Source organism: Tupaia chinensis, unplaced genomic scaffold, assembly GCF_000334495.1.
Source record: "Tupaia chinensis unplaced genomic scaffold, TupChi_1.0 Scaffold147003_1, whole genome shotgun sequence".
NCBI lineage: Eukaryota > Metazoa > Chordata > Mammalia > Scandentia > Tupaiidae > Tupaia > Tupaia belangeri.
Window position 1 is genome coordinate 2656418 of NW_006206856.1, and position 24971 is coordinate 2681388.

Genomic DNA, 24971 nt, shown 5'->3' on the forward strand with positions numbered 1-24971 from the left:
TGCTAGATCCTACATGGCCGACTGCGGTTTGAGTCCTGAAACTGGCGGCTTGCTTTCTCACTTTCCCTTTCTCTCTCTCTGTCTCTCTGATCAAATGAAAAATAATAATAACAAATGGAAATAAATATTTTTAAAAAAGAAAAAGAAAATCACACTGGGTCCATGTGCCTGTGTGCTCAAAATCCCGAGGATAATGGAGGAGAAGGGACTGTGGCATGGCCATCCCCCCTAGGGGGGTGATTTCTCATTTTCTCTCTGTCTCTGTCATCCTATAGCAAAAATCTCTAAAATATGTGTGTGTGTGTGTGTGTGTGTGTGTGTGTGTGTGTGTGCATGAGTTTCACGTGAAACTTGGTTTGAAAGAACAAGGTCCACAGCTCTCAGGGCTGGGCAGGAGGGCTGGGCAGAATGAGGAAGAACTGGTAGACTTCAGTGTATCCAGAGAGCAGGGAGCTATGGTCAGTTCTTGAGCTGCGGAGTGCCTTCAGGAAGGGCTGTTAGGCACAGCGAGCCAGTGTCTCCTGGAATCTCCCAGGCCTGGGACATGAAGCGCTCCCCTGGCGTGGCGGCCTTCGCATTCCCCACACTGAGGTGGGCACTTGCCTTGCTCGCTCACCTGTCTACCAGGCAGGACCGGAGTGTGGTGTCTGTCCGTCCTGCCCCACATCCGGAGTACATCAGAGTCTCAGCTCAGTACCAGACGCTTTCACTGTCCCCTCGTCCACACCGGGGGCTCCTTGCCAGCCCCTCACTGGGAGTGTGAGTCACACGCCTAGGGGGCGGCTGGGAGGAAGCCTGCTCCGAGTCTGATACTTTCTGTCTGATTTGCCACTTCCACTTTCCTCTTTGACCCGGAAGCCCATGTTGGCCTTGAGGGCACCTGGCCAGCTGCTGGACCCCTCTGGGAGTTGAGGCCCTTGGATGTCAGGTGATTAGGCTCAAAACCCAGCCGGCCAGTGACCATGGGCTTAAGCATAGGCCAATCTCCCCATCTCTACAGTGGGTTAAAGAAGGTGTCCCTGGTGCTGAAAGGACTTGTAACCGTGTGTGCTGCACCTGGCCACCAGCCTCCATGGGGCACGTGCCAGATGGCCACTGTGCCGGCGCCCGAGCCTGGGAGGTGGGTCTCCAACTCCACCTCAAGAGCTGCCGCAGGACTGCTTCCACACGGCCACATCTGATCACACGCCTGGACGTGGTCTCGGATGTTCTGAGAGCGTCTCACTAAGTCCGTCGCTGTCCCCAGCAGCTCCATCTCCAGCTCAGGGTGGCCCCTGAGCCCCACTGTGGTCCTGGCCACCCATGTCGACCTCTCGGCAATGACTGAGTCAGTTCTGCCTGCAGCCAGTGCTTCGGCCCCCCAGCCACCTCTAGGCCTCCTGCCCCAGCCTTTTCCTGACACCCAGGGACAGTATCAACTCTTACCTGACCTTGTCACTCAGCTCAGAAATCTTATAAAAACAGGCCCCAGAAATGCATTTAACCTTGGCCAAGAGCAGCCCCAGCCACTCCGCCTTTATTCTTCCCTGCCTGTGAGCCTCAGGCCCAGGCTTTTGTACGCATCCCTGGCCTTTGTCTTCCAGCTCGAAGGCCTTGGGGCCTGGGTCAGAGCCGGCCCAGAATCCCAGCTCCACCAGCACAGATCCAGGCCTCTACCTTTCTCAGTGTCACTTCCTGAAAACAAGGTGGGTCACAGCCTCTGCTCTCTGGGGTGTCACGAAGGTGGAGATGATCCTGGAGAGTCCCGTATTTTACAGGGCCCCTGCCTAGTGTGTCTCCCTGGAGTCTGGCAAAGCAGGGCTCGGGACACTGAGGGCCTGCCCCAGTTGCTGCTTGGCTTCTGGAAAGCCTTCTGGGGACAGCCCTGAGACCTCTGCACTGACGTCTGTGGGATGTGGCCCAGGACCTTGCTTCAACGCCAGCTTCAACGTCGCTGACAGTCACCTGGGCACCGGCGACAGCCTCATCTCCTTCCAGTCCAGCTGTGCACCTGCCCCACACTGCACACTGCAGACCTTGTGTTCTCACTGCACACGGGGGTGATTAGAACCCTTGTCGGGCTGTGTGGGATCGGACCCAGTGCCCAGGAGCTCGAGGCAGAAGGTAGAGGAAGGCCCAACCGGGGAGCCTGGGTTCTCTACCAGACAAGGTCTCAGGACCAGCAGGGCCCCGGCAGCGCCAGCTCAGGGTTCACTCTGCTCACTCTCTAGCTCAGCTTCCCACTGACTTCCAGAGAGAACTTGGCCACGTGTCCCAGAGGTGGAACTTCCTGAAGGCAAGGCAGGGTTGGGGGCTTCAGCAGGCAGAGGAAGGGCTGGTGGCTGGAGCCACAAGGACCTGGGCATGCGCACACATACCCAGCGTGTTTTTCAAGCTGCCTGGGCCAAGACTTGAACCACTGTTGACCGTGATGTATCTGCTCCCTAGGTGCAGAGCTTTACCACTACACTGTGGGGCCAGCCCCAGATCAAACTCTTTCTTGGGGCTCTTGGGGAGACGAGGCACCTGCACACTGCAGCCCCTCCTCTGGCGATCACGTTGTTTTGAATTCTGTTTCCACTATCATGTGTCTTATCCTGAAAGCCCTCTTTTTCTTTCTTTTGGAGAGGTTTTTGCTATAGGGCATGTGCACTCACCAGAAAGACAGAGACAGAGAGAGAGAATGCAAGAAATCACCCCCCAGGGGGAATAGCCAGGAGGCGCCTTCTCCTCTATTCTCCTCTCGGGATTTTGGGCACACACGCACACATGGCCAGCATGAGTTTAAGCCACCGGGTCCAGAACTAGAACCGTGGTCGACTATATGGAAGTCCAGCAACATAGCCATTACGCCAACTGCTGGTCCCCTGAAAGCCCCCTTACAAAAACCCTCATGATATTAAAAAACAAAGACAAAAACAAAAAAAAACACCTCATGATATTGAGCTTACCCAAACAGTCCAAGGGAGACCTTTCCCCTCAACATCCTTAGTCAGTTCTGCAGAGTCCCTTTTCTTTAAGCTTTTATTGGGTCATTAGGAAAGTCATGACATTTTTATACAGAAAAACATAGAAAACTACGTCGTGACTTTTTCCGATGAGCCAGTATTTGTCTTGTCTACGAGAGACAACGCACACATGCACAGAGATGGAGAACTCCCCCAACAGGGTCCTCAACACTGCAACCCACCCTGGCCTCAGCCAGCCTGGATCAGGCACGTGTGCATGCCTGGATGTACAGGGGAGTCTCGGAACAGACCGAGAACCTTCCACGTGAGTCCGATCACATGACCACGATGCCACCACCTGGTCAATGCAAAGTCCCTTTAGCCACATCAGGTGACAAAGGCACAGGTTTGTGGGATCAGGACTGGGTGTCTTTAAGGACCATTTTTCTTCCCATCCCAGAAAGGGGAGAGGTGCTCTGCCCGGTCCCAAGCCCAGACCAGGGGACTCATCCAGGGCAGAGGGGTCATGAGGGAGAATCAGGCCGCTGCCTCAGCTGACACTCAGGCTGGGGGCTGGCTGGGGCCAAGAGCTCCTGGAAACCTGGCACCTGCCCCTGCCACCGCCAAGGACAGCCTGTTCTCTGGCATGGCTGCCATGTGAGGTCAGGTGCACTTGAGCCTCGAAGCAGCCATGGATCAACTAGAACAGCTGCCTGGCTCAGGCAGGAGGCCAGGGCCTCGCAGCTTCCTCTCCCCGCTGACTGGGATGTCTGGGATCTGCCGTCAGGTTTGCCATGTGGGCTCCATGGGAAGTCCCAGCTCTGCTCTAGAGAATGTACCCACTTACTGGTGACACTTACTGAACTTGGGTATGCCAGCCACAGGGGAGGCCACAGAGCTGCATGTGACAAATGTCGCTGATGCCAGCAGCGTATGGGCTGGGGCGGCGGGGAGAACACAGGGGTCAGCATGGGTGGACAGGTGGACTCAGCCAGAGGTGGGTGGGAAAAGACACTGGCCTGCAGAGGCCAGCCGAGGCGAAGTCCAGGCAGGGAGACCGGGGCAGCAGACTGCTGTGTGGTCAGGGCAGCTGTCCTGAAGGCAGCTAGGGCCCAAGGGTGATGGTGAGCGGGAGCAGAGGACGAAACTGGGAGGGACCGTGGCAGGCACAGGTCTGAGCATGCAGGGGGCTCAGGAAGTGGGGAGACATGCCCACCCTGCCCTTCCAGATTCTTTGTAGAGCAGCCAGGAGGGGAAGCCCCTGGCTCTACCTCACAGGAAGCCAGTGGGGGCAGCTCAGGGCTGTGTAGAGGGGGCTGGGCACGAGGCAGGACACGGGGCCCTGGGAGCTGCAACAGGGTGAGGCAAGCACACATGCACGCATGCATACACACCCAGTGGGGGCCAGGTGTGACTCCAGCAATAAAGACTCCCCAAAAGCAAGGACCTAACTTTGTCTCTTGGCCACCTCCCGCCATGGCACCTCTGGCAGGCCACATCCTCTCCTGGCACTCGGTCTCCCCACCTGCAGTGGCCTTTCGGATGCCAGCACACATACTCCCCTTGGCTGACCGAGAGCGAAAGGTGGCTGCCACCTGACGTTGGCCTCGGGCTCAGAAAAGCCAGCTTCTCGTAGGGAGCGAGCTGCCCAAGGTCCCACTGCAAGACACAGCTCTCGGTCCCAGCTCCCTGGCTCCAGCACATGACGCTGCCTCTGGCTCCGCACCAGGGCAACAGGGGGACATCTCATGGGATGAGCCAGCCTGGTCTGCCACGCTCCTTAGGGCCCACGCTGACTCAGCTCACTCGGCCAACCTAGAGGTTTCCTGTCGCTGTTGACAGGAGTGCTGGCTCTTTGACCTCCCAGTGACCGCGAGTCTGCAGAGAGCAGAACTGGAATGGGGGGTCACAACCCAGTGCCCACTATCTTGGCTTCTCACTCCTCCAACCCCTCCCAGGGACAGATGGGTTCTTTAAACTCAGAGGCCAACTTGGAAGGAACGTGTAAACTATCGATAAAAACTCTGAGAATCAAAAGGAAACCAAAGCTCTGCTCGCCCCTCACTGGCTCAGCCTCCCACCCATGAATGTGAATGTGCAGCTCCAGAACTGCACCGAGTCCTCACCCTCGCAGCCCCAAGACCGCATGGGGTCCTCAGCCTCGCAGCCCCCAGGACTGCACGGGGTCCACAGCCTTGCAGCCCCCAGGACTGTGCAGGGTCCTAGGCCTCGTGGCCCCGAGTAAGCAGGCAGTCACCTCCAAGCTGAAGCTCTCAGCTGAGGCCTGGTCAGGGGGGTGCTGCAAACCACCCAGGGGGGTGGAGGGCTGAGTCAGCCCCCAGGAGTGAGCTGTTCCACACCAGGCCTACGTGATCCCAGCAGGACTGAGTGCCCATGTGCCCTCTGCTGTGCCACCCCCAGGACTGTCGGCCAGCCCTACTGGGGCAGAGGAAGTTCCCACCCCTAGACTCCCCGGGATGAAGAGCTCACAGCAACAAAGATATCAGGCCACCATCTGCGGGTCCCCCTATACTTTCCTGGCCATGTCTGCCAATACCCCACAACGAGTCCACCAACAGAGACACTGGTGGCCTACCCTCGGCCACCTAATGTGACGCAGCCAGGCTGGGAGCCCGGGTCTGCCTAGAGGTGAATTGTGGATGTCCCAGCTCCTTGGTGCCCCAGGAAGGACACCTCTACCCTTGTTTTGTTTTAAAAAAATATATTTTTCATTAACATATAATAATTGTACGTATTTGTGGGGTGGAAGTTGATTCTGCAGTACAAGATACCGCATGTAAGGACCAGACCAGGGACTCACACATCTGTCATCATTCCTTGTGCTGGGAACATTCGAGATCCTCCCTGTGAGTTACCCGCAGCGGGCTGTGGCCATCTAAGCTCTCCCACTGGGTCTTACAACACTAGGCAAGCTCCTCCCGCCTGTTGGCCCCCCGCTGCCTCCAGCAGTCACTCCTCATCTCTAGGAGGTCAGTTTTTTCCATTTCCAGCCTTGTTTCGACTCCCAAGTTCCAGAGAAATGCAGAGCCCGGGGAATCACAGAATCGTGGGAAATGCCGCAAACACCCAGGGTTCAGAGCACCATCCGCCACCCTCCGAGCAGCGTTCCAGACGCTTGGACAGGCTGGGCCCCGGCCAGGGTCCGCAGGGCAGCCGTGCTATGGCCCAGACCTCCGGATGTGCAGGAACCGGGGCCTGGAGATGGGCACAGAGAGCTGGTTACCGCTGGGCCCCAGGGAATGAGCAGGGCGTGGGGATAGCACATCCTCCCACAGCCACGGCAGAGCACAGGCCTGGGAGGGAGAGCCTCACCTCCCACAGAAGTCCCTGCGCACAGCCACGAGCTGGAGGTCCAGGTCCGGCCGGCTCTGAAGCCAACGGCTGACAAGCTCTGGCTGCCTCGGGTCCACTTCCAAGAAGATATTTCTAGCAGGGGAGAGATGGGTGGGCTCAATTGGCAGGGCCAGATGCATGTCTGGGTTGTCCAGAAGGGGCAGGCAGGACAACGCCAAGGTGCCCAGGACATGCGGGGACCGAGGGGGCTGCTGGGGACAAACCCAGAGACCCGTACCCGGAGTCCTTCAGAAGCTGGGGTGCCAGGGCCAGGATGTGGGCAATGACATCCATGCCCTCCTCCCCACCGTCCAAGGCCGCCACATCTTCATAGCTGCAGAGGAAAGCAGTGGGAACTGAGAGTCTGGAGTAGGAGACCTGGACCTTCAAAGAACTGGGCAGGACCTCCATGGAGGGCCATGGGATCCAACACTGGGCCAAGGCAAGGTCAATGGCCCAAGGACAGGCCCCAGTGCATGGCAGCTCCTGTGTCCCCACCTCCTGTAGGCAGCACTTCAACCAGGCAGTGCTGGGTGTGCTGGCTGGTCCCACCAACTGACAGACACCAGGACATGGGCCCTACAAGGCAGGAAGGTCTGGGGCTAGCCCTGACCCTCCCGAGAGCCCCAGAAGTAGGGGCCAACACCCCGAGTCAAAGTACCACTGCCCTGTCTCAGTCCCCATGTGAGAGCAGGATGGCTTGCTTAGCACAAAGCCAGGAATAGGGTTCGTTCCAGCTTTCCTGGGGAGCTCCTGCATGATTCCAGGCAAGACACCCTAGCTCTGTGGGCCTGCCTTCTGTAAACCACCTACTGAGCACCATCTGTGAGCACCTACTGTCCGATGCTTCCGAGTCCTCACTCGGGCCTCCCTGGGGCCCTACAAAGCACCACGACTCCCCTTCCAGAGGCGGAAAGCTGAGGCTCGGAGAGCTTCTGCAGCATCAGGAATCTTAAGTGGGAGGCGGAAGCAGAACTCAGGAGGCCTGTGGTTTGGGGCACCCTGTCCACACTGTTGCACCCTTCAGTGCCCCTGCCCAGGGGCTTGGTCCTCAAGGGCTGACTGATCCCACTAGGCCTTCTGGGCCAGGCTTCCCTGTTCCACCTCACCCAGCACCTGCGGATCTCAGGGGCCAGCTGCTCCATGTCCTGGTGGAAGACGTAGGGAGGGTTGCTGACGACCAGGTCCACGGGGCCCCAGGGCAGGAGGTGTGTCCAGCTCCCTTCTGTGCTTAGAGAAGGGGACACACAGCAGACGTTGGTCCATTGATAAGTAAAAGACTCTAGCGCCACTTGCCACCATGTCCCTGGCAAAGCTGTTCCCCAGCCACATCCTGGGCCTGTCTTTGGACCTGATAAACCACACTTGGGGATTAGGTCCCGGGGTCCCCCATGCTTGGCTGGGCATGTGCACACACTGATGTGGCAGCCTTTCACCTAAAATTTTCTTGCCCACTCTTCTCCCAGTCAAAAATCTTCTGTTAAGCAAGACTCAGTTCAAACAGCACCTCCAGGAAGCCCTCCCTGATTGGCTGTGTGAAGCTTTTCACCTCTGCATCCCCATTGGCTTCAGGACATTCAGCTGTAGAGCCAACAGGGACTGGAGGACCTGGCCTCAGCCAATTCCTGCAGCCTCTGCCCACTGGCCCAGCCCCTGCCAGGTGCTATGCCGGGTGTCTCATACGCCACGGAGGGGCACACTTGGCTCAAGGCTCTCATGGGTAACGTGATGGGGTCAGCTGGAAACCTGGCTACTCTGCAAGGCTGTGGCTGGGTGTGCCGGGCCTGGGCCCCTTCCTCCCAGGCCAGGGGATGGAGGGAAGGTACTCCTGGGTCCAGCCTATGTGTGTTCTTTGGAGCCTTTGCTTATTTCTCACCAACAGTGAGCCCCTGAACTCGTTAGTTATGGGGATTCCCAAGGTAAGAAAGGCCCTGGGCTGGTCCCCTCGGGGGTCAGGTCAGCCCAGGGCGGGGAAGGCAACTTGCCCATCCTCAGCAAGGACTGGTGAGATGCCGTGTGTGTATGAGAGAGAGACACACAGACGGACAGTGCGCCTGTTGGGAAGCCCCCCATCTCCAGAGTCCCCATCTCCGGGAAGATGGGTGGGGGTAAGTACCTAAGGTCACATCAAGGGGGACCATCCAAATCCGGTCCTGCAGCCGAAGCCTAGAGAAACAAAGAGGCAGGGGTGAGCGTGGTGAAGACCCCCTACCCTTGGCTACAAGGAAGGGGAGGATCACGAGCCCTTTTAGGGCCCCCAAGGTTCCCAGCACCACCGTCCACAGGGACCCTGCGGGACTCATGCCAGGCTGCCCCCACTGCCTGCCCCTGCTGGGGAGTGAAACTCAGATGCTGGTGAATTTGGTGCCCGAATGGGGGCAAGGCAGGCCCAGAGTCCAGCTCCCCACCCTGGCCCTTGGCTCCTTGAGGCCACCTACCTCTGTGCATTCTCATGGGTCAGGGAGATGGCTGCCTCGCCCTTGTCCACGGCAATGACTCGGCTCTGCCCCAGAATGAACGAAGGTTGGGAAGCAGAGTGCCAGGAGATGCCACCCCTGGGACCCTGCTCTAGATCCCACCGGAAGAGGGAAGCACCCAACAGCTTTTTCATCTCTAAGGCCAGGGTCTGTCCAGACAGAGCTGAGACCACGGGGGGTTGTCCCCAGCCCTGTCATCCTGTCTGGCCGTTTACCCTTGAAGGCTCTTAGCAGGGTAGGGGAGACAGGCAAGGGGAGGGAGGTGAGTGTCAGTCACAGCCTACCCAGGGTGGACAGAGGGACGCGGAGGGGCCTCACCTCGGGGAGCTGGCTGAGCAGGCTGAGAGCGATGGCCCCTGATCCACAGCCCACTTCCAGGATAAGGGGACCATCTTGGGCTCCCTCCACACGAGGCCTCTGGACCACCTCCTCCAGCACCCACTCAACCAGTTCCTATGAGGAGAAGGGTCAGTATCAGAGGTGTGGCCCTGGCCCTGGGGCTCCTGCTCCAGAGGCCCAAGTGCTTAGCCCCTGTATGGATGCGGAGAAGGGGAGGAGGCCAAAGCGGCACCGGCCTTCATGTCACCCTGTCTCTCCACACCTGTTCCCGTCTACATAACTGAGCACGACTGAGGACAGCCTCCTTGTGGGGACGTGTGGGGATTAAGCGGAACCACGCGTGGGAGGTGCAGGCCCCACACCGGTCACAGGTAAGTGTCCAACCAACCCGGGAAGCCCCACCCAGATATCTCCTGTGCTGGGCTCATGGTAGTGCCAAGAACCACCCCCAATGACTCCCATCCCCTCTCTGCCTGGCCCTGTTCCCTGGGCCATCCCTACATCAGTCTGTTGGATCCTGAAAACCGGCTCCTGGGGAAGCTGAGGCCCAGAAGTTTCGGGCCTGCCTGGAGCCTAGCTTGTGGCTCCAGATGGCCAAGAACCAGGGGTGGGTGTGTTCTCAGCTTCCCCAAAGAGCTGAACTTGGGAGTCCCAGGGAGGCTCCTAGGCCAAAGAAACACAGGATCCCCTCCAAGGGGGTGGGGGTGCAGTCCTGCCTACGTCCCACACCTGAAGGGGTGGCGCACGCGGGCAGAGGCAGTGGGCGCTGCGCAGTGGAGGGCCCTGACTGCACTAGCCGCCCTGGGGGGAAGACACCTCCAGATGTTGTCACTGCGGAGCCTCACACGCCCATGCACCCTGCGGGGCTGCGTGGATGCTGACCTGGGGCTGGGGAGGAGGCGGCTGCTCTCCATGAGCTGTGTCACGGGGCAGCGGAGTGGCCAGTCACAAAGCTGAGACAGGGTCCCGTGGCCCCTCACAGGCAGAGTCTGTGGCCCCCCCACCCCACAGAGGCTCAGGATTCCTGGGACCCAGCTCCTAGGCAAGACAGGCTTGAGGACTCAGTTGGGGGTAGCAAGGGGATACTTCTCTTATCTGAAGAGAGGCCCACCTCCTCCAGGAAGCCTTCCTCAGGACCTGGCCAGGCTCCTTTTGCCATAGAATCCCTGCTCTGAGCCCCAGACTTCTCCTCCATGCCCCACGGAGGAGGACCGGGGCCCCATGGGCAGAGCTCGGCCCAGAGTGGCCTCTCGGCTGCTTGCCAGGTGGCCCGGGAAGCCGCCCTCTGGTTTCACACCCCAGGCACCCTGAAACCCCAAGCTGCCAGCCAGGCTCAGCTGTGCCGAGGGCCCCAGACTGCTCAGACACATTTTCCACACCAGATCCTGGGTCTCCACAGGCATCCAGCCCTCTGGGCCCTAGACCCCAGCAGCACGGTGCACCTGCCCCAATGGCAGCAAGCCCGTGGCCGGCAGGACTGGCCAGCAGCTCTGTCCCATTCCGAGCCCTCCTGCCCCAGACAAGCTACTGCCTGCCAGGAGGGGCCTGGCTCTGCAGGAGGGGCACCCCTTCTCCACTCCCACCAGCCCTGTGCCAGGTACTACTGGAGACCGGGGGAACACACTGGGCCTGCAGGGTGGGCCAGGCAGGGCGAGCGGTCTAGGGCGGTGGCCCAGGGCCTGCGGTCTCAGTGGTGAGGCCACATGCTGAGAGACCAGCAGGATGACCTGGTCATGGCAGCGGTGTGAGACTCTGGGTTTCCTGGCCACAGACAAACCTACCCTGGCTAGAGAATGACCCCTCAGCCAGCCACGCTGTGACACCTCAGACACTGTGACCTCAGACACACTCCATAGACATGCCCAGGGCTGCTCAGACAGGGCGAAGAGCTAAGAGGCTGGCCCCCACTGCCACCGGGTCCCTCTTGCCTCACACTCCGGACCACAGGGCTCAGTTTGGTTGTGGAACCTCCTGGGGGCCAGAGACAGCAACCACCCCCAACAGTCTAGAAATGTCCTCTTTCCACCTGTGACGAGCTCCCCTCAGCCTGAAGCCAGTGGCCCTGTGGGGGCAGGGGTGGTGCTGAAAGCCATACTGGTCACAGGCCTAGGGCACCTCCCCCTGGGAGAATCTAAGAACACAGAGTGTGGAGGGAGCAACACGAACTCCACCCCCCCCCAGGAGGTTGGTTCAAATCCTCTACGGGTCTTGAGGCCATGAACACCCTCGGTTGGGATCACACCCTAGTGGGACAGCCCCAGGGAGGTGGCAGTCCTCCCACGCTAACTGCAGATAAAGTACCAGGCCTCCCACACCGTGCAGCCCTCGGTGGTGCACCAGGCTGGGTGTGATGACTCACACCCCTGGCCTCAGTTTCCTACTACACACACTTCCAGTCTGGGCACTGCGACACCTTCTCTCCCCAGGGAAAATCCAGCCCGCTGGGCCACGTGCCCCTCTGCACTGCGGACTCATACACCCTCTGAAGCACCCTTTAGTGGATGGAGAGAATGCAGGCACCGTGACCCTCCCCACTCCCCGCCACAGGCCACGTCCTCTTGAGTTCTTGGTAAGGCACCCCAACGCGGCTTTACACGGGTGAGCCTGGTGAGTTCTCAGAATCGTCTGCACAGTGAGGCGAGGACCTGGCCTCCCGACCGCAGCACCCCTCTCCCCACCGCCTTTCAGCAGAGCTGCAATCCTGGCCCGGACCCACCCAGGAAAGGGAGGGCCACATGCCAGCCGGAAGGCCACACTTGACACTCAGAACTCCGGAACACGTGGGTGGTGCCAGGTCGGCTCTGAGGGAACCTGGAAGTCACCATGATGGCAACCCTTGCACTTCCTGGCACGCCTCTGGGTTGTCTCGGGGAATGGCAACGAGCTGTAGTCAGGGTCTACATGTTCAGGGGAGCCACGGGTGCCCTCCCAATAGCCTGCAGGTGGCAGACCAAGGCCTGCTCCGGGTCTCTGCACCTTCTCCCAGGTCACTCCAGTTCCGGATGGGGCGGCCCCATGTGAGGCATGGAGGCACGCTCCCCTCCCTGACAGCAGCAAGGCCTGACTCCCGGCTGCTCCTGCCTTCACACTAGCCGTGAGCTGAGGACTTGGTCTCCTCAGGGCATGCTGTGAAGGTGGCAGGGGACAGAGAGCTTCTTAGCCAGGGGACAGAGGCCGGGAGGGTGAGGAGGGGTCTGGGCCCCTAGCTGGGGCAGGAGGGTGGACCTGACCTTTTCCAGGTTTTTTTGGTTTTTTAGAGGTTTTTGCTATAGGGCATGTACGCTCACCAGAAAGACAGAGACAGACAGAGAGACAGAAAGCGAGAAATCACCCCCCAGGATCTTGGGCATGCATGCACATGCACCTGGCTGAATTTAAGCCACCAGGTCCGGGACTCGAACCGCGGTTGGATACATGGGAGCCCAGTGACATAGCCATTACGCCAACTGCTGGTCCCTCTTTTCCAGGGGTTTGTATGCCTGGTGCCCACCTCAGAACCCAGTGCCCTCGGCCTTGACTGCCTGCTCCCACCCAGCCCCAACCTCCAGTCTGGTCTCTCTCGCGGCCCCATGTGAGGCATGGAGGCACGCTCCCCTCCCTGACAGCAGCAAGGCCTGACTCCCGGCTGCTCCTGCCTTCACACTAGCCGTGAGCTGAGGACTTGGTCTCCTCAGGGCATGCTGTGAAGGTGGCAGGGGACAGAGAGCTTCTTAGCCAGGGGACAGAGGCCGGGAGGGTGAGGAGGGGTCTGGGCCCCTAGCTGGGGCAGGAGGGTGGACCTGACCTTTTCCAGGTTTTTTTGGTTTTTTAGAGGTTTTTGCTATAGGGCATGTACGCTCACCAGAAAGACAGAGACAGACAGAGAGACAGAAAGCGAGAAATCACCCCCCAGGATCTTGGGCATGCATGCACATGCACCTGGCTGAATTTAAGCCACCAGGTCCGGGACTCGAACCGCGGTTGGATACATGGGAGCCCAGTGACATAGCCATTACGCCAACTGCTGGTCCCTCTTTTCCAGGGGTTTGTATGCCTGGTGCCCACCTCAGAACCCAGTGCCCTCGGCCTTGACTGCCTGCTCCCACCCAGCCCCAACCTCCAGTCTGGTCTCTCTGGCTCCCAGCTCTGCCACTATAAGGTCAAGGGGCACCTGAAATGGGCCACAGAAAGCATCTCTCCCAGGCTCAGGATGGCTCACCCAGGGACAGCATGCTTGGGTCACACGTCCCCAGTCCTAGTACTTCATGGAACTGACACAGGTGACCCCCTGACCAGATGGTGGGCCTCAGACGGCCTCATCACAGACTCTCTGGTCTGGAGCCCCATCCTCCTCATCATTTGGGCCCAAGGTCACCCAGGCCTCCAGGTGTCCAGCTGGAGCCCTCTCCACTTCCTCCATGTCTCCTGAGAAGCTGCTGGAAGGCACTTGTTTCCTGTGGGCTGGGGGTGGGGAGTGCCATCAGCCCACAGGACAGCTCCTAGGGAAATGGCAGGACTAAGCACTCTCGGAGAACGTGCTAGGGAGCTCGAGGAAACTACCAGCCCTGGGAGCTGGGAACAGGACTGTCAGGAAGACAAGAGTGCTCTGTACCCAGGGCTTCATCAGCCTGGTCAACTCCTGAGGACAGCTGGCGTGGGGCCCCAGTGCCCCCTGGAGGAAGCCTGGGGGAAGACAGGCGCCTGGAGCCCCACCCTCATTCTTGCCCTGCCCTGCCCTGCCCCACCCAGCCAGGCGCCGGTGGCACACCTACCTCTGTCTCTGGCCGAGGAATGAACACTGGGGGCGCCATCTTCAGACTAAGCCCCTTGAAGTCCCACTCCCCGAGAATGTACTGCACAGGCATCCTGCAGGGGACGTAGCAGTGGTGGTCAGTGCCAGAGCCAGGACCCACTGGACCATGCCTGGGTTGAGGTTCCACTCATGCCAGAGGGTGTCAGGTAGGGCCGTGCCTCCTGTGCCTTGAGACTCCTGGCCAAGTGTTTCCCCCCTTGTCTTCCTGTTTTCTACCCTGGCCCCCTTGCCCCAATTCCTCCCTAGTCCTCAGACATGCTCTTCCTCCCTGACCATGAACCTGGTGGAAATGGGGGTCCTGTATGAGACCTCCGGTCTGACCTGCGCATGCTCACCTCTGCAATCGGCAGCTGCTCAGTTCCTGGATGCACTGCAGCTGCTGAGGGCTCAGGGGCTGGGTCCGAAGTGCTGGCCTCAGGCTCTGAAACTGTTCCCACAGAGAATATAAATGACAGGCTCCCCGGCCCAAGAGCCCCAGCTCTGTTACTGATGTGGACTATCTCTATAGGCTCAGCCGTCTCCTCATCTGAGCCCAGAAGGGGCAGTGACCTGTCCAAGGATACCCAGCAGATACCAGGCCTCCAGGTGCCCATCTCTGAACCCCAGTGCTTGGTACATGCTGTAATAGTCCATTGAATGGATGAATATATATTTGCCTAAGACATTCCTTAGAAAAACCTCATCAGCCCCAACTAAACAGAAAAGGTTCAATGTCCCTTCCTAGAGTCCCCCTCTTTCTTCCTTTCCCCCACTCCCCCCAACCCCGCCTCCCTGACAACTCTGCACTTAACTGTTTTGGCTCCAAGGACATGAGCCACGATGTACTCACTGGATTCCCGGGCCTCAGGGATGCCTCTCTTCTCAAAGACCCCTGTCCAGTGGTTGACCAGCTCTGTGGCACTGGACAGCCCAGCTAGAGGTAGATGGGGTTGCCCCGAGCGGAAGGCCCAGCCCCGAGTGCCTCCCCTCCTCCCTGGGCCAGACAGGAGGGCCCGCAGCATTGGGCCCCAAGACTCCATGTCTCAGGGAAAGGTTCCTAAGTGCTCCCAAGCTCTCAAGTCTCCCTTGTGATGTCAGCAGCTGAGGCGGGTGCTGAGGGGTGCAGCCTCCAGCTGGGGGAGATGGAGTGGTCACAAGTTGGGCACTGGTCTTCAGATGTTGTCCCTGGAGGAGGAGGGAGCCAGAAGAAGAGCTGAACCTCGTGTGATACCCTACCTTTTGCCACCCCACTGCCTGAGAAAGACATGCTCTTGCTGTCATCTTGACTCTGTTTAGACCCTCGGGTGCCTATTTGATTCTTCTTGTCCTGACCAGTTATGCTTTCTGAACATTCTTAGCCGGCGTGGGCTGAAGCCAGAGCTCAGTCCCTGCTAGTAAGCAGGCTGGTGGGAGTAGGTAGGTTGGCTTGGGATTGGGTAGAGTGTATCTGACTCAGCATGTGTGATCTTGGGGAAATCATTATTTCTGAATTTGTTTCCTTACCCACAAAACCAACTCATGATAGATGTCAAGGTCCTGGGAACTGGCTCAAGGCACAGTCAGGATTCAATGTTACAAGCTCTTAAATATTGGGGGGGGGGGAGGGGACTGCCTTTGCTTGAGAGCTTTGATTCTGACACTGCAGTGAACGTGGCCGCTTTGTATGCTGAAAATGTATTAACTCGAACCATAACATTAGGTGTCAGCATAAAGTGTGAAAAGTGAAAAACTGGGCTGTTTATACTTAATAATAAACTGTCATGAGTGAGTTTAACTGGTTTAAAACAGTGGACCCAAGGATCAGCAGCTGGAGTAACGGTCACGTTGCTGGACTTCAACATGGTAGACCATGGCTCCAGTCTGGACCCAGATGCTTGAAACTCACATTGGGCACATGTGCTAGCATGCCCCAAATCCCAAGAGGGCAATGGAGGAGAGGGAACTGCAGTGTGGCCATCCCCCCTCGGGGGGTTGGGGGGTTTTGCTTTCTTTCTCTGGTGAGTGTACCCTCCGATAGCAAAAATCTCTCTTAAAAAAAAAAAAAAAAAAAAGGCAGTGGACCCCTTTACGTCCAGACAAACTAAGGACGAAACGACCACTTACTGAGAATCTACTAAAGTGCCACATCTTCAGAGACAAAGCAAGCTCCAAGAGGGGAAGCGAGGTGCCCAAGATCGCCCAGGTAGGAAATGACCCGAGCAGGACACGAGCCCGGTTTCCCCAGACTCCAGAGGCGGCTCTGTCCACTTACGGGGACGCTGGCCCGGGGTTCAGAGTGCAACCTCCCTCCCAGCTCCTCACGGCCTCGTAAATGATCCTGGCCAGCTCGCCTCCCTCGGAACCTGTTTCCCCACCTGTACTACAGGAAACGAGGCGTCCGCGCTTCACTCGCCAGCTCTAGTGCATACCTGCCTGGCTCGCCGCCCCACTGCCCACTGCAGGAAGAAACAGCCCAGAGCGCGACTCCCGGACGTACAAGCCCTCTACGCGCACCCTCCGACACCCCACTTCCGGAGTCGGCCAAGTCAAGAAAAGGGCTCGGGCGGACAGCATCGCTCGGCTTCAGGGTTCCTAGAACTGATGTGTTCCTCCCGGGAGACCCCTGCGGTAGGGCGGAGAGGCGGTGAACCCCACACTCACTACGCCCGCCGGCACACAGGCAGAAGGGTGCGTTGAAATGCGCCCTGGGGCCCCGGACTGGCTGATCTTCCTTAAGGTAGCGGCAAGGATAAGGCTCCAGCCCACAGTGGTGGTTTGCATCTAAGGACCCGTTTAGAGACTGGGCTCGGGCGGTGCGTGGGAGGAGCACCGGGGTAGTCCGGGATGGGGGCGTGTCACTAGCGGGTCTTAGGTTCAGGGCGGGGCCCGATGTGGGGGGCGTGGCCTACAACTGCCCAAGGTGGGCAGAGTGCACGTGGGCGACTTCCAGGGTTTGGGGCGGGTCCCAGTTGGGGAGGCGGGTCCCAATATTACAGTCTGGCTGAGGGCAAGTGGTCCGAGCCCGGCAAGTCGCCAGTGGAGAATAGGCCCAGGGCCGCTCTTGACTGTCTAATATAGTTCCAGTCTAGGGTTTGGAGCAGGAAGCTGGAAACCCCACCTGAGACCTGGGTTCGAATACAGATTCTGTTGGCAAGTTCTGAGGAGGCTTTGTTTGGGTGTCGAAATCTCTCTGGGTCACAGTTGCTCCTTCCAAAAAAAATCGCGGTACTGTCCAGCAAAGTGTGGCTTTTTCCCACCTCGCGCCAGACTCTTCTGTACATTAGTACTGAGCACGCGGTTTCCTGGGCCCGGTCCCAGACCCGGCCAGCCGTAGGCATCTGCAGTTGTACCAAGACCAAGCTACCCCGTGATCCCCATAATCTCCTTTGAAAACCTGCGGATTAGAGGGTGTCTGAGGGCTCCTCCCCTGACATGACCACACCATGTAGGGAAGAGATCATGAATGCTGTATGTATGCTTGACTAGGTCGGAGTGCACAATAATAAAAACACACCAATAATAATACCATCGCGCTCCCAACTTGCCTGAAGATTCCCCAATTTCTAAGCCGTGTTGGTGTCGTTTATCAAGAGCCCTCTTCACACCAGAACCACCATCTGAATAGGAAGGGGAATGGGAAGACCCAAGGAGGAGAGGAAGTTTGTCGAAATCAGTTTCGGTACATGATCGAGTGAGAGTTCGACGCGGGCCCACGCACTCCCAGTCCAGTGCTCTCCCCAGGCCTCCTTTGTACACTTGCGTTTTGCAAGCGCCAAAGCACCTCCCGGCGAAGGTGGAGTTGGGCTGGCCGGGGTCCCGAGTTCTGGTCCAGTAAGGCCTGGACATCCCCGGTCCCTCTCTCGACTTCACTGCAGGCCACCGAGATGAGGAGGTAAGTCTCCAGACCTGGAACCGCGACCGGGCTCCAGGCTTCTGCTCGGGAGCCTGAATCAGATCCGAGCGACAGGCGCGCGGGCCAATGATGGGCAGGCTCTAGGCCTGACAGCCAATCGGAAGCTGGGGGCGCGAGCAGGCCTGGAGGAGAGGCGCCGGAGCTCCGGGTGTCGCTGCAGGCTGCTCGACCCAGCCCCACCCCCGCGTGGGTCCCGGCCCTGCCCACCCCAGCCCAGGCTGACAGAGCCGGCGCTTGCGGCTGCGGGCGGTGCGCGGTGGCGGGCCTGCCCCGCGGTCCCGAGCGTGCAGGGAGGGCGGACTTCAGGACGGACTTGCCGCCCCCTACACCGGGCCTGAGGGTCCCCCCCACCGCCTCGGCCTTCCGCTGGTCACTGCCACCCCACCGCTCTGAGTGAGCTCGGCACCCGGAGAGGATTAAGTAAGTGCTGAGGTCGCTGCTTCTGTGCAAGAATGGAGGTATCCCCGGGTCGCGGGAGCCGGCATAGGAATGGGGCTGGGAGGACTGAGGGACCTGGAGGGAGATTGCGGGACCTGGAGGAGGACTGAGGGATCTGGTGGAGGAGGGCGTGCAGGTTTTCAGAGGTCGCGGTGCCGACTCCTTTTGCCCCTCTTTCCTTCCCTTACCTTTGGACTCCAAGGCAGGCCTGGAAAGTGGTCAACCAGATTAAACAGAAGTGGAAGAATAAACAGAGCCCCAGAACAAGAGTTAAGGTTCTGGCCCAAGGTCACACCTGGGTCGGTGGCAGGGCCCGGGACTCCTGACTTGCCCAGCCTAGCTGAAGGGAGAGGCCAGAGAGGGACGAGCGTCCCCACCCCACCTCATCCCACCAGCAGCCTTGCCCCTTCCTAAGAGGCCCCTGTGGGCGTGCATACCTTGCACACACTCGTGCTTCTGCACAGGGGTTGTGTGTGTAGCTGTGAGCTGTGCATCCTTCCTCTCCCTGCCTGCCCATCTGCAGCGTGTGAACCCTTCCAGTCCTGCCTTACAGGGGTCCCCTGGGCTGGGCAAACCTCCTATCCTCTTATCCTAAGGGAGGAGGTGAGGGGAGAACACATCGCCAAGTGCAAGCCCCCTTCCCACCTCTAAAGATGCTTCGTCTTGCTTTATCCTTGTTCCTAGTAGCCCCATGGGAGTCAGGGGCAGGGGGGCAAGAGCCTGCAGAAAAGCCTGCCAGCTCCTCTCCCTGTCTCTGTCTTACCACACTAGCCACCATCCCAACTCCAAGCACAGCCTAGACCACACAGTGGGCTGGGTCCCGGGGCTCCTGTGGCTCCCCCTTTCCTAACTGGGCTGGCTGGGGGAGAAGCTCTAACAGTTACTGGGTGCTTATTGTGGACAGGGCTGATGCTGAGGGAAGTCTTTTCTCGGGGCCTGTTCATTCTGACATTTCAGAAACCCTACGCCCCATGGCGATGTTCTTAATTTCCTCACCCCTTGGACTCAGAAAGACTGGGACCCAGAGGGGTGGGGTGACTTGCCTCAGCCAGTGAAAGGCTGAGCTAGGATTCAGAGGCAGGCTTATTTGACTTTGGGGCAAGTTTTCCTGCCGGGAAAAGAAAAAGCTGCAGTATTTTCCTCCAAGCAGAATGAGGGACATGGAGGGCAGGGAGTCTAGGGGAGGGAGGGTTGTCCAGGGGATGGGGGTGGGCTGTCCCCGCTCCTCCTCTCCTCCAGGTGCGATCATCATACCTGCAGAGGGGCCAGGGCTTCCTTTATGTGTTCCTCAAAATACACAGAAACCTTAGCTATAGAAGCACCTGTCCTAAGTCCACCCGAACTCGCTCTCAACCCCTTATCTGTCTAGTAGTTTCGGAACCTAGAGAGGCTTCATCTCACCACCGAGCCAGTCTTCAGCGTCATGTTTTTATCCTTTCCTTTCCAGCACCCAGGGAGGCAGGGGCTCCCTTTGTTCAAGGAGGCAGCTGTGCAGGTGGCCGCCACGGGGGAGCAGGAGCCCCAGGCTGGGCCCTCCTGGTGTCAAAAGCGAGCTGGCAGGTCAACCAACCACAGGCACTCTCTCAGCCAGCTCCCCCAGTGTCAGCATGAATGCCAAGATCCCATCTGCTAAGGGCTGAAAAAAGGGCTGTTTCAGCACCCCCCCTCCCCCCTCCGCCCCTGACCTGGAGCCTGCCACAGATGGGCCAGGCTCGGAGACCACCACTCTCAGCCCGGAGGCCACCAGCTTTAACGACACCAGGCTCCCCGACGTGGCCGATGGAGCCGCCGGCGTGGGCACCATGCTTCTGTCCTTCGGAATCATCACAGTGATTGGCCTGGCTGTGGCCACGGTGAGATCTGGGGTTGGCCGGAGTTGGCCCAAGGCGTCCTCAGTTGGGGTAGAATGATCGGCATTTCAGTGGAGAACCTGACCAGAAGTCAGCTGTCTGTAATGATGGTGCATTCCTTCCTCCCCTAGAGATTTGTCTTCTGGGGTCCAGAGGCCAGAAAGGCAATTTTTCATAGTGAAAGAAACAGTTGTTTTCATTTGTTTGTTTTGTTTTAGATTTCAGCCAGAGGGTACATGCACTTGTCAGAGAGAGACATAGAACAAAAGAGAAGGAAAGTGAGAAAGCACCCGCCCCCCGGGGGGGATGGCCACACCACCGTCCCTTCTCCTCCATTCTCTTCTTGAGATTTTGGGCATGTTGTATATTTTTTTCAAGCAGTTGGGTTTGAGCTGTGGAGTCAAGCGTTGTGGAGTCTAGTGCCTTAACCACCATGCCACCTGCTGACCCAATACATGGTATTTAGAGTGAGGTCATGAGGTCACATAGAAGTTGGAGAGGTGATGTTCCAGGTGGAGGTTTGATGGGCAAGATCTTGGAGGCAGGCAGGAGGTTCTGTGGCAGCAGGCAAGATGGCAAGGCAAGTGGCCGTGGGACTGCAAACAGGTAGAGGCCAGGGCTAGCTCACGTGGGATGGACAGTGGGCATGGCCTGGGTGGGGTGTCCTGGCCCAGCAGCCTGTGGGTAGGTTCATCACTCATTCATTGGGTGGTTATTTTCTGTGGACTTACTGCCCTGGACCAGGCCTTTGGGATCCCATAGGGCCTGGGTTGGCAGCGTCTGTCCTGTGGCTCTTACAGGGAGTAGGAGGCAGATGAAGTCCCCAGGTTCCAAGGGAAGCCTATGGGGACTGGCTCGGGGAGCCCGGGGAGGGGCTGTCTGGGCTGGGTGGAAAGGGACAACTGAGGAAGCAACATCAGTTGCTTAAGCCTGACCTCAGTGTCATGAGAAGGAGCAGAGTTGCGAGTCGTCAGGAAGGAGGTGAGCTGGGGGTGGCTTAAGAGTAAGTGTGATGCTGCATTTTTTAGTTTTTGTTTTGAGTTTTGTTTCTTTTTTTAAAAAATATTTAATTTTATTTATTCATTCATTTATTTTAATTTGATCAGAGAGAGAAAGAGAGGGAAAGTGAGAAAGTAAGCCACTAGGTCCGGGACTTGAACCCTGGTCAGCCATGTGGAAGTGTTCAGCGCCTTAACTACCATACCACCTGCTGGTCCCTTCTTTCTTTCTTTTTTTTTTTTTTTAAGAATTTATTTATTTATTTTTTTAAGAATTATTTTAGGGCCAGCAAGTGGTATGGTGGTTAAAGGCACTAGACTCCCATATGGCCAACCATGCTTCAAGTCCCAGACCTGGCGACTTGCTTTCTCACTTTCTGTCTCTCTCTCTCACTCTCTCTGTGTGTCCCTCTCTGGTCAAATTAAAAATAAAGTAATATAAAGAGTTGAATAAAATAATTGTTTTGAGAGAGAGGTTTTTGCTATGGGGCGCGTGTGCTTGCCAGAAAGACAGAGACATACAGAGACAGAAAGCGAGAAATGACCCCTCGGGGGAATGGCCACGCTGCAATCCCTTTTCTATTCTCCTCTCAGGATCTTGGGCACACACGTACACGTGCCCAGCATGAGTTTAAGCCGCCAGGTCCGGGACTCAAACCGCAGTCGACTACGTGGGAGTCCAGCGACATAGCCATTATGCCAACTGCAGCAGTTAACCATGGTTTGAGTCCCAGACCCAGAAAACTCATGGTGGTCGCACATGCGTGTGTGCCCAAAAATCCCAAGAAGAGAATGGAGGAGAAGGAATTGAGGCATGGTCATCTCCCCTGGGGGATGATTTCTTGCTTTCTGTCTTTCCATCTCTGTTTCTCTGGCAAGTGCACATACCCTGTGGCAAAAATCTCTCTCTCTCTCTCTCTTTTTTTTTTTTATAGAAGAGTTATTTTATTTAACTTTATTATTATTTTAATTTGACCAGAGAGAGAGAAGGGAAGTGAGAAAGCAAGCCTCCAGGTCTGGGATTCAAACTGCAGCTGGCCATGTGGGAATCCAGTACCCTTAACCACTGCACCACCCACCAGCCCCTAGAATTTTAGTTATTTCATGAGAGAGAGGCACACATGGCACGGTCTTGCCTTGACGGATCCTCCCCAGTCTTCTGGCCAGCCAGAATTATGAGCACATCCCTGACATGTTCACATCAGCCTGGGACCCAAACCCCAGGTCTTCCCACATGGCTCCAACATCATGTAGTGGCACCCTGCCACCTGTGCCACCGAGGCTGGGCCACAATGCTTCCTGGTCTGGTGTCAGCCCCTGAGAAGGTGGGCTTTCTCTCTAAGGTGATACGGAGACACCCAGAATGTCACTGAGAGACCACTGGGGCCTGTACAGGCTGAGACCAGGGAGGGTGGGGTGCCTGAGGCCCCTGTGGGCCTAGCAATGGTAACATTTTACCACTGTCCGTCACAGGCTCTGACGGTGGGCTTTATCTCGGGCGCGTATTGATCTGACAAATAGGGCTGTGTGGGGGCCAGCATGGCCTGGCTGGAGCTGCCGTTGTACCAGGGTTGCCATATGGGCCCTGCGGGCTCCGGATCACTGCCAGGGAACAACTGCTGGCCAGCAGGCAGGGCCAGGCTGCAGCTCATGCAGGGCCAGGCCAGGCCGGTAGGGCTCCTGGGCGGGAGTGTGGCCGATCGCCAGCCTTGCGCCTTGGTGACCCTGCGTAGATGGGCAGACCAGAGCACGCTGACCTTAGGGGCAAGCAGGGTCTACAATCTGCCGTCCTTACTCTGGGTGGAAGATTTTGTTCCAAGAACTTGCGAAAGCTTTCTTACTCTCTGTTCTAGAGGGTGAGGGTGGATGGCCACCCACCCAAATCAGACAGGTAGGAAGGAGGCAGAGACGGGAGAGGGCAGGAAACAGTTTCTGCACACGGGGCGGGACCCAAGGTATTCTCCAAGTGCTGCTTCCTCTTCCCATGCGCGTCCCTAGCCGGGCCATGGGATACTAGGAGCCAGTTGGTGCCAGGCTGTGTACCTCATATAGCATGAGAAAATGCTTGGTGTGGGCAGGGTGGGGGTCTTCCCGGAGGAGGCAGCCAGTGGAAAGTGGGAAGACTTGGTAAGGAATGTGTGCGTGGGGTGTCAGTAGTTGGGACAGAGACTGGGTCACAGTTCTGGCCCTTCCTGTAGATCCTTGTGAGTCCCAGGACCGCTGGTGGGGAGGAGTTAGGGTTGGGGAACGTAAGGAGCATGGGGCGCTGGGGCTGCAGCCGCTTGCTCAGGAGGGCAGGGGCTGGACCAGAGACCACAGAGCCCCTACTCCATCCCACTCACAGGAAAGCAAGGGACACCCCTCATCTATGGCCCCCTAGCCCGACGGAGGAGCAAGGGCCCCCTCAGTTTCTTTTCAGGCCTTTGGGGCCCTGCAGGGGTGCCCTAGGCCAGGCTTGACTCTGGACCTAGACAGACTCTCCAGCTGTGCACGAAGAGTGTGGGGGCCACGGAGGATTTTGGACACGGTCCTGGAAGGCGGACGCTGCCGACTGGGGAACGGCAGGGTAGACAGAAGTCCCTGGAGTCTTTGCCTGGGGTGGCCATTCCAGTCTCACTCCCTTTCTCTCTCTCTCCCCAGGGCTTCATTCCCTGGCCTAGAAGTTCTAGATGTTTCTTAGCTGCCTAGGCCTTCATCTCTGAATCTGTACAGTGGAGCAGGACCCAGGGCTTTCTTAGGTTACTCCAGCGTCTGAGTTCTGGGGCATTGGCCTGGGCTGATGTCCAGGGGCTCAGCCTCCCTCTCACCCTTCTCCACTGAGGCCTAGCAGCCTCCCATAGGCACCACCGGGGACACAGCCCAGAGCCTTGCCCAGAGCCGCTGCTCTTGGAATCTGGCCACCACCTGCACCCTGTTCTGTGTGCTCACACGTGGCTTCAGGCTGCAGGGCGCCATGGGAGGAGTGCTACATCATCCTCTCCCCTGCAGCCCTGAGGAGTCGTAGGCAGGTGAGGAGCAGCCCGTGTTGCAGAGTGGGGCCCGGCAGCCCCCAGACCAGGCCTGATTGTGGGCTTCCCAGGCTGGACTCCTCAGGGCCAGGCTGAGCCCCCACCTCTGAGTGTCCGGGTGCAGTCTGGCACCATCAGCAGCTGAAACACCAAAGGGAGACATGATGGGAGTGTGTGTCACTGGGGACCCCCAGGTCTCCCACTCTTCAGCCTCTGGTCCACCCTATGGGGCTGTGGGCCAGGCAGGCCTCCCTCCCAGCCCCCCAATGCTGTTCCTTCTCTTGCAGGTGTTATACATCAGGAAGAAGAAGAGGTAGGTCCCCAGCTGCCACTTAAAACTCAGCCAATGGGCAGAGCTGGGCTGGGCCCCCCAGATGTGGGTAGGGAAGGGGAAAGACTTCCCACCACCAGGGCCCCTCCCTCCCACCACAGGTCAGGGCCTTTCTGCCTACTGAGGGTTGGGGGTCACCACTTCCTATTGAAGTCCCCACCACTGCCGCCGGGGTCTCTCAAAGCCAGGTGGGTTTGAAGATTCTGGGTAGCTGGGGTGTGACCATGTGGTAGAGATGGGGGGCTGTGACAAGGCTGGCATCACTGCCCTGCAGCCCAGCCCCTTTGCCCTGAGCAACTGCCACCCACTCCTTTCCCTGGCCCCAGTCCCAGAGGCTGTGGGTTACAGCAAGGCCCCAGCTGAGGCATACCCGCCCCAAGGATGACAGCTCATGGCCCTGCCCAGTCCCAGGAGTGGGTCACTGCACCCTCTAGGGCCACCTATCTGGGGCAGGGCTGGTACAGTAGGTGCAAAAATCGCCTGTCACTTAATCCCATTTCAAGGGACACCTTAGGACCTTAGACGCACACTGTGCTGTGGCCGGGCCCCGGGGGGCTGGCAGGACAGGATGGGCAGCCCCCCCCGC

At 58.3% G+C, this 24971-nt stretch overlaps 2 protein-coding genes across 7 annotated transcripts in view; one reads left to right on the forward strand and one right to left on the reverse strand.

Moving 5' to 3' along the window:
- Positions 1-5621: 5621 nt before the first annotated feature.
- Positions 5622-16650, reverse strand: HEMK1 (HemK methyltransferase 1, mitochondrial release factors N(5)-glutamine). 6 transcript variants are annotated; one of them, XM_006169366.3, is made up of 11 exons: positions 16277-16648; positions 14681-15053; positions 14225-14316; positions 13849-13942; positions 9077-9211; positions 8720-8784; positions 8398-8447; positions 7398-7506; positions 6520-6615; positions 6261-6374; positions 5622-6143 (listed from the first exon to the last, which is right to left on the reverse strand). In XM_006169366.3, exons 2-11 carry the CDS (start codon positions 14906-14908, stop codon positions 6107-6109), a joined length of 1020 nt encoding a protein of 339 aa, XP_006169428.1. In that variant the 5' UTR covers positions 14909-15053; positions 16277-16648; the 3' UTR covers positions 5622-6106. The 6 variants fall into 6 exon arrangements, 5 of the variants coding, with proteins under 5 accessions (XP_006169428.1, XP_027624414.1, XP_014440004.1 ...); XM_014584518.2 differs by having other exon boundaries at positions 6015-6143; positions 7391-7511; positions 16277-16649; XR_003548053.1 differs by having other exon boundaries at positions 6120-6143; positions 7398-7511; positions 16277-16649.
- A 1293-nt stretch (positions 16651-17943) lies between these two features.
- The window catches only part of CUNH3orf18 (chromosome unknown C3orf18 homolog), a 10854-nt gene continuing 3826 nt past the window's right edge, over positions 17944-24971 (forward strand). Inside the window, 3 exon segments of the mRNA XM_006169369.3 lie at positions 17944-18180; positions 19646-20051; positions 24342-24367. Coding sequence (XP_006169431.1) covers positions 19806-20051; positions 24342-24367 — 272 coding nt within the window. The 5' untranslated portion in view covers positions 17944-18180; positions 19646-19805.

Excerpts from the sequence above, each read along its gene's own strand:
- HEMK1 (XM_014584518.2), bottom strand. The coding sequence starts at position 14,908 with ATGGAGTCTTGGGGCCCAATGCTGCGGGCCCTCCTGTCTGGCCCAGGG. Across the intron at positions 9,212-13,848 it reads TTCCTCGGCCAGAGACAGAG|GAACTGGTTGAGTGGGTGCT; the intron begins GTAGGTGTGCCA and ends TTCTCCTCATAG. Across the intron at positions 8,448-8,719 it reads ACCCATGAGAATGCACAGAG|GCTTCGGCTGCAGGACCGGA; the intron begins GTAGGTGGCCTC and ends TTGTTTCTCTAG.